General features: G+C 41.9%; 1 protein-coding gene across 1 annotated transcript in view; it reads right to left on the bottom strand.

Annotated features, from left to right (window-relative positions):
• The window catches only part of SPATA18 (spermatogenesis associated 18), a 44412-nt gene that overhangs the window by 8797 nt on the left and 26743 nt on the right, over positions 1-8872 (bottom strand). The window contains exons 5-7 of the mRNA XM_019552616.1: positions 3184-3279; positions 950-1084; positions 688-730 (exon numbers count right to left, since the gene is read on the bottom strand). Of these exons, the coding sequence (XP_019408161.1) occupies positions 688-730; positions 950-1084; positions 3184-3279 (274 nt within the window). The remainder of the gene's footprint in view (positions 1-687; positions 731-949; positions 1085-3183; positions 3280-8872) is intronic.

Here is an 8872-nt window from a genome sequence, read left to right as displayed (position 1 = left end):
TCCTCCCATTTTTGAAGATGGGAACCACATTGGCCCTCTTCCAGTCCTCTGGCACCACACCAGAGCACCACAAGTGCTCGTACAGCCATGCCAGGGGTCCCGCAATGACCTCAGCTAATTCCCTCAGCACTCTGGGGTGGAGTTCATCAGGACCAGCTAATTTAAATACGTCCAGTCCCTCCAGAAGTTCCCTCACTGATCCTTGGCCTGGGTGCGCCTCCTCTGGGACCTGCAGGGGTCCCAGTGGGGGGGCTGATCCGGTCCCTGCTCAGGAAAATGGAGGCAAAGAAATTGTTAAATAAGTTAGCTTTGTCGTCTGGTGTGATGACCAGATTTCCTAGCGTGTCTTGAAGGGGCCCCATGTTACCCGGTACCTTCTTTTTGCCCTCTATGTATTTAAAAAAGGACTTCTTGTTGTCCTTGATCCAGGTCGCTAGTCCCAGCTCCAGTTCCGCCTTGGCCTTTCTGACCGCCCCCTTGCATCCCCGAGCAACTGAGGGATAGTCCTCCCTGGTGATATGCATATAGGAAGTTACTGTAGCATAGCTAGTGCATGGCAAGTCTCCACCTTTTACTTTGTAGTAACCAGTTCATCTGCCCACACCATAAACCAAATCAGTAACTTTTAAATTCTAATACTGGGTAAAATTATTAACTTCATCCCAGAGAAACAGTTTTAAATGCTACATCTTTTGCAATGTAGGCTTCATCCATTTCCAAGGCACAGTGGCTAGTAAAGCAAATCAACATGTAAATAACAGTTTTGTATCAGCACAGTGCAGTGTTCAGAAGGGCTTGCAACAAGAAATAACCAACTGCTATCCATAAAGATTATAATTCATTGGGAGCAACCCATCATCAGATTAAAGTTTAAAAAAACCTGATGTACTATTCAATTCCCTCAGCTCCCTCATTTTGTTTTAATGATTCAACAGATTGAGGTCCATACCTGCTTTGAAGAACAGATTTCTGAGCACCCAGGATAGCAATTTCATCCTTCAGTATTTGAATCTGTTGTTCATAGTCATTCAGATGGCCCAGATTCCTCAGAGCACTCTCCTCCTTTGCTTGGGAAGCCTTCAGACTTAACCCCAAAGAATAAAGATGGTCACAAGAAGTCCTGCTACAACTGTAAAGAATCTATTTATTAACTAATATTGTATATAAAAAAACCTTTGTGAAAACGGTGGGGAGCTTGACTTCTATGGAAAAGACATTTAGAAATTCAGCATTAGCAATAAATTGCCAAGCAAACCACAATTTCTTTATTTTTCCTTTAACTCCTACTTTAAGACATAAAAAGTGTTGCAGGAGCCTTTGTATTCCAAGTCTTGTCTTTGAGAGGAAGTTCTAGTTAATCTTATACATCTTTATAGACAAGATTCTTTGGGTAAATGTGATATTCTTTTATTAGAAAAATTGTTCTTTGCAAGCTTTTGGGCACAAACACCCTTCTTCAGGCATTGGAAAGAGTCTGCTGTTGGTTTGCGTGCTCTTTGTACAACTTTAGATGACTGGGATCTAGAAAAGAAGTTATTCTTTGTCCTGTGTAGGCCAATTTAATTAGAAACTGAAACCTTAAAAAAAGAAAAGGAGTTTATGCTGTTTTATTATTTATATCAGGTCCTCCTGTTCCTCTCTTTACTGGAGTTTTTTGGCAAGGCCCTGGGGGAGCCTGAATAATTATGTTACTTGAGGCTGCTAAATGAAGCTGTCCCTGTCCCACAAAAAAGGAGGTGCTAACTCTTACATAGTGGCAGATACCATGTCCATTAAACCTACACGTATTTATATAACGTCTTTTACTGTTTCTTTACTATTTCTTGTAAAATAAATGTTTCCAAAATTCAGTGGGGCAACCACTCCCAAAATATTGGAATCGTAACTCCCTCTGACCTTTCTTCAGCAGACAAGGGGGAAAGTACAGAAAGATAGCCTGGTTTCTTCTCAGGAGTACTCTATTTGTCCTGAATGAAGGGGAGAAGTGAGGTAGTTACAGCCCTTCCTACCACATAACTAGAAGCTATTCTCACCCACCTTTAAGTCAAGGCTTCTTTTCTGACAGAAAAGATAAAACTGGCCTGGGAGTGAGACGAATAAATTGGCACTACCATCAGGCCAGGATTTAGACTACAGAGGCAGATAAACCTTAAGGACTTTGGGAAATGGAAAGAATCCGCCTCCTGTCAGCTGCCACCATGTTGACCCAGCTCAGTATCTTTTAAGAGACAACCACTACACTTGGAAGCCAAAAGAGCATTTAGAAATCAGAGGCATTAACATTACAGAAGATCACCACCACCTCAGCACACACCCAGCAAAAAGAATTGGCAAAAGCAGCCTGGAGGCCCTCCACATAGATAATTTTAATCTAAGGAACTTGAAACATATTTTATCTAACATGAATACGTTACTTCCAAGAAAAGCGTAATAGCATGCTATGGACAAAATGTCTACAACCTGAATTCAAACTGAGGTTTCAGTGAAAGCCTATCTTTCTCTTATATCAGCTCCACTTGTTGTATCCAAGTACTGTCAAGCTGCTGGCTTTAAAGTACATTACATCTAAAGAAAGAGGGGCACAGGAAGGTCAGCCAAAGTATGAATCTTGTCACACTGAATCTACTTCAGCTAAGCCTTAAGACCTCTCTACACACAGAGCCAATGCTCCCACCATCTGGCTGTTAACAGAAAGCAGGAAGTCTCCAAACCAGAAGATTTATTTTTCACCTCGTTTTCCCTGGAGCATCCCCAGAGATGATACATTTCCAGACAATGCTGAGCAAAATCAGAGTTTAAAACCAAAGTTCACACCTAAATAAGTCCTGACAGCTGGGGGATGGAGATGCGGGGGGAATATTTATTTCCCCTCCCCTCCCCCCTCCCCATCTCTGCCAAATAAATAAATAAATAATCCATCCACTAGCCTATCCAACTGCTACAGACTAGAAGACAAGTGAGCTGGGTCATTCAGCCAAAGTTATAAGAGGAACAATGAACACATTACAATTCGTTGCCTTTTCCTGTTTGATCCTGTTGTTAAGAGGAGTTACACACATACTTTTGGAGAAGCACAGGAATATTGAGCATTGTAAATAAAAAAAACACACACAGGGAAATCCCAGGTTTTGCCTTTGCATGCTGCTGTGCTGCCACAACACCCCTACATCAGATTGTTCTTACGCTGTTTTTAGCTGAACAATTTCATCCTCTGCTGCCAAAAGGGTAGTGGCTGATTTGGTCTTTGTGTCTTCAAGAGCCAACTGGGCTTCTGCCAGACTGCAAGAAAAATCAATAACCAGAAATACACCTTTAATGCAAAGGTACAGATCCTTCCAGTGAATTCATCATGTCAGAATTGATTATTTGAGCAGATTTTTCTTTCTGGCAGATCAACTGCTTGCCAGCACATGAAAATCATCACACAGGACTTGAGCACACTCTAGCTGCCAAGCAATAGTTTGTGAAAGTCCTACCCAACTAAACTATAACAGAGCTACTGTGTTACAGTCCATTACTATTCATCTTATACAATTCCAGTTCCTTTCCCAACTTAGACCACCCGGTTTATTTCCACTGTCCATTGTGTCTGACATGATCTTTAATTATTGAATCCTCCTATTTCTACATCTGCAAACATGCCTATCACTAACTCCACAACAATGCCTGTGTATTCCACTGTCTTGAAGAAACCTCACTGCTAAAATGTGCATAGGTTATTTTATGCATACATTGATTCAACTATTGCATATCCTTCCCTAGTCTCTGCTCCCTAGAGCCCTACATATGCAAAATACTGCTGCCCTCTTTCATACATGAATTGTACTAAGTGCAATCATTCTACCATCATGCTGTACTGTTACCATTGCTTCCCTATTCATTATTGGTTCCATGTCTTGTGTAGACATGGCCATAAACTAACTAAATCAGATGTATAAGGTTTCATAAGCAGTATCTAATGAAGCAAGCTGCTGCTTACAAGCTAGGCATCTCTGATTTAGTTGGAACATTAAAGTACAAATCTACCCAATCTTCTGCCTGAAACACTATAAGAAATTAGATATAAACAATGAAAACCACTCTCTCTTCCTTGTCTGGCCAGTCACCTTTCATATCAAACTAATATCAGCTTTGGGCATGTCTACTCTTGAAATTAAAGAGATGCAATAAACTCTGATTCAATTTGGATTTGGAGATTTGGCCACTGAATCAGGCCAAATTTTCTCTGAACCGAATCACAACCAGAAGCTTCACGCAGCCCTACTATTTGATGTTTACAGTGTTTGTAATTACTATAGGATCAATAATTTCCTCCTTTCTTCAATCCTAAAACATTGGTTTGAAGTATATGGTATTTTTTACCACTGAGATACTCTCTCCCCCTAACTCTGGAGATAGGCAATTTTATTGTGCCTATCCTCAACCTTTGATCCTGTCAGCTGCTTAGCTGTGGTAACAAACTGACAAGAGAGTCCAGGAGAAAGCCCTATAACCTGGTTCTTCCCTTGATAAATCCCAACAAGTGGCAAGGAGAAGACCTCTCTATTCTTCCAAAAGACTTTTGTACAGTTCTGTCCTCTCATATCTGAGGTTCAATACAAATGTTATGTACCATGGAGGAGACTGTGAGTAGTTTTGTCCTTCACTATTATAAACAGACAGTTGACACTCAGCTCTACATCAGCTTGTCATTTTTATGGATACAATGATCTTTATTTACCTAGTTTCAGAAGGAGTCACAGAATGAATAAAAATGAGTTATGATCAACCGAGGCTCTCAAGGAATCCATTTCAAAGCACTTGGAAGAGAAGAAGGTGATTAGGAACAGTTAGCCTGGATTCATCAAGGGTAAGTCATGCCTGACAAACCTTATTGCCTCCTATGATGAGATAACTGGCTCTGTAGATGTGGGGAGACCAGTGGATGTGTTATACCTTGATTTCAGCAAGGCTTTTGAAACAGTCTCCCATAACATCCTTGGAAGAAAGCTAAGGAAGTATGGGTTGAATGACTGGACTGTAAAGTGGCTAGAAAACTGGCTGGATGGTCAGGCTCAGACGGTAGTAGTCAATGGGGCTCAATGTCTAGTTGGCAGCCAGTATCAAGTGGACTGCCCCAGGGGTCAGTCCTGGGGCTAGTTTGGTTCAGTATTTTCATCAATGACCTGAAAGATGGGGTGGATTGCACCCTCAGCAAGTTTGTGGATGACACCAAGCTGGGGGAGTAGTAGATACACTGGACGGTAGGTTCAGAGAAACCTAGACAAATTGGAGCATTGGACCAAAAGAAATCTCATGTGGTTCAATAAGGACGAGCCCAAAATCCTGCATGTAGGACAGAACAATCCCATGCACAGGTGCAGGCTTGGGACCAACTGGCTAAGCCGCAGCTCTGCAAAAAAGGATCTGGGGGTTACAGTGGACAGTAAGCCAAATATAACCCAATAGAGTGCCCCTGTTGTGAAGAAAGCAAATGACATATTGGGCTGCATAGTAGGAGTGTTGCCAGCAGAATGAGTGAAGTGATTATTTCCCTCTGTTTGGCAATGGTGAGGCCACATCTGGAGTATTGTGTCTAGTTTTGGACCCCCAACAATAGAAAGGATGTGGACAAATTGGAGAGAGTCCAGCAGAGGACAACAAAAATGGTGAGGGGGCTGGGGCACATGATTTCTGAGTAGAAGCTGTGGGAACTGGGTTTATTTAGTCTGCAAAAGAGAAGGAGGGGAATTTAATAGCAGCCTTCAACTACCAGAAGGCTGGTTCCAAAGGGGATGGAGCTAGACTGCTTTCAGTGGTGGCAGATGACAGAACAAGGAGCAATGGTCTCAAGTTGCAGCAAAGGAAGTTTAGGTTAGATATTAGGGAAAACATTCTTAATAGAAGGGTAGTAAAACACTAGAATAGTAGAGGTGTGCAAAATGGGTCATATTCAATTTGGATTCGAATTCAGCCCAAATCAGGGACAGTGATTCAATTCGTTGATTGGGATCACTGACCCCGATTCAGTTTGGCTGAATCCAAAGCTGAAGATTCAATGCTGATTCGGAGAATCAGCTGATTCAGCCATAGACACAGCTTTAAATGTTTTTTCTACATATCTCAATGGCATTGCTCGTGAACGCTGTGATGCTGGGGTGGATGGAGTATCCCACAGGAGCGCAGTGGGGGGTGGGGGGGCCCTGCGCCTCTGCCTGGCTCAGTGATTGGTCACAGGAGGGACCCCAGGTGCTCCCCCCCCCAACCCAGGAGGCACCAGTCACCAAGCTGGGGGGTCATGGGGGGCCCCCCTGAACACTCCTCAGTGGACTCAGAAGTGCTTCTGGTCCACATCTGGGTCTGCTGCTGAGCGTGCTGGGGACTCCCTCACACTCCAGTGGGACGCTCCATCCACCCCACCATTGCAGCATTCACGAGCTGCCTGGTACCTAGAGGTATGTAAAAAAAAAAAAGCTGTGTCTGTGTCCAATCATCAATTCTTTCAGAATCAGTTCGGAGGGTTCTGATTTGATTCAGAAAGATTAAAGGGTCTCCTGATTCAATTCGGATTCAGAGATTTGGCCACCAAATCAGGCCAAATCTCCGCTGAATCAAATCAGTGACCGAAGCTTTGCACAGCCCTATAGAATCGGTTACCCAGAGAGGTTGTGGAATCTCCATCTTTGGAGGTTTTAAGCCCCAAATAGACAAAGGCTTGAGTGGGACAATCTAGTTAGGGATAATCCTGCTTTGAGCAGGAGGTTGAACTAGATGACCTCCCAAGGTCCATCCCAACCCTAATTTTCTATGATTCTAAGATAAAAGAGATACCAATAAGCATGGGAGTTAGATGTCAGCCTCTGGATCAAAACCTTCTAGACTTTAAATGCTGAAGGCTAAAAATGTGAGAGGAACAATGGGAAAAAAACAAACAAAAAAACCCTCTGGTCATACCCAGTTCACTCCCCCTTGCAGCATCCACTCTCTGCCAATTTGTGACACAGGCTACTGAGCAGGATGGACCCATGGTCTGACCCAATACATGGCAGTTCTTATGTTACCAGACAGAAAATATCTAGATAAATGGACCAGAACTAGGACAGTACCTTTTATAACTGATCTTGTCATATGGTTTGTAATTTTGATTCCATTATTATTCTTGGAATTCCAGATGGAAGAAGTTAAGCAGAATGCTTTTTTTGCTCTGGTGTTTGGATTTAAGCTGAGACAATTTATTGCTGTTACAAACCTTGCCACTGTTTGATACCACCTTTTCTACAGGCTAGATGACTGTCAAGTGCTTCACCTGGGGCTTGAAAAGTACTTGAACACTTCAGCAAGTGCAGTGGCCAGTGATTTAGTTTTTTAAATAGAGTATACCATTTTGATGATAGGTTAGTGTTCCATGCTTCACACAGGCAGTTAGTTCAACAAAAGCTCTTTGGTCTTAACTGGTTATTTTAAGAAATAGTATCTCTTTCTCTGTCCTGCCATAGTGATTGTGAATTCCTAAGATGTTAGTCACACCTGAAGTTAGTAGGCTATCACCCACTAGGATCTGAAACAGTGTCCTCATTAAAGGTTATATGTTTTTGGAATCTGCTTCATCCAAGTGATTTATGAAAAGACAGCAAACTTAAGGAATCAAAGCATTACATGGTCAGTCAAAAGAAGAGATTACCTTTTTTTGCCTTTTACGGCCACTGCACCATATTAAAAGCCAAACGAGAGCTTTTATACAGTTGTCTGGGAGGGGAACTTATTCTTTCTAAGCGCTACTTTGTCCAATACATGAAAGGGATATAACTTCAGAGGCAGAAACAAGTTCTAGGATAATTATCTGAGTTTCTGCTAACTTCAGTCTCCCAAAATAATAATAATAATAATTAGCATATATACACCTGTCCTGAAAGCAAACTGAGTTTTAAACACAATCGGAAAAAATGTTGTTACTTAACACAAGGAATGATCTTAAATGTATAATTCAAAGCAATATTTTGCATAGTTTCAACAAAAAATTGTATGATTTTCTTATGATATCCTTGAAATATAGAAAAAAAAACATAGCACAGAAAAACAATTAAGAATTTACACACAAGTTTTATGACATCATAACCAGTCAAGTTTAAAAATGGTGGTTACTATAAAGATGTAAGGATGAATCCTCTTCAAATTTAAACTGTTTATCTATAAGAAGCAGGGGTCTAAAACCTTAATACACACTTTAGAATTTTAAACAACCCTAAATTAAATGAATGCTTGGGTCTTCTTTGACAGTTCAAAAGTATCCAAGGAGCGGAAAAGCACAGGGTTTTATGACTTATTTCTTAATTTTAAGATTCCATTAGTAAACTGAAAAGAACAGAACAAGATAAAATAAAAATCCTCTCAATTTCCCTTTTAAACGTATTTTGTTTCCACTACCACATGGCCTTTCTATCCTCCCTTTCTAGTCTTCCTGCCAACATTCTCATCTACCCAGTTAAAAAAGGGCCCAGCAATGGAATAAGCCTCAGAAGAGTCCTGGCTCTGGTGTGAGATGCGCAGGTGTAAGCCCGCTGCGCCCCCATGAGCCCAGGGACCCCAGCAGCGACCCCAGGACCCCTGACAAGCCCTGGCCTGCCGGCAGGTAAGCAAAATCTCAATAGGTTACAGGAGTGGGCTAACATAAACAGAATGCGTTTCAATACTGACAAGTGCAGGGTGCTTCACTTAGGCAGTAGAAACCAGCAGCACACTTATAAAATGGGAAACTCCTTTCTGGAGAGCACGGAGGCAGAAAGGGATCTTGGAGTCATTACTGACTCCAAGATGAACATGGGCCGACAATGCGAGGTCACGGTCGGCAGGGCTAACTGGACCTTGTCATGCATCCACAGGTGCATCTCAAGTA

Source organism: Crocodylus porosus, unplaced genomic scaffold (genome assembly GCF_001723895.1).
Source record: "Crocodylus porosus isolate Cpor-Errol unplaced genomic scaffold, CroPor_comp1, whole genome shotgun sequence".
Taxonomy (NCBI): Eukaryota; Metazoa; Chordata; order Crocodylia; family Crocodylidae; genus Crocodylus; species Crocodylus porosus.
The sequence above is the reverse complement of the archived record's forward strand: the minus strand, read 5'-3'. Positions and strand labels throughout refer to the sequence as shown.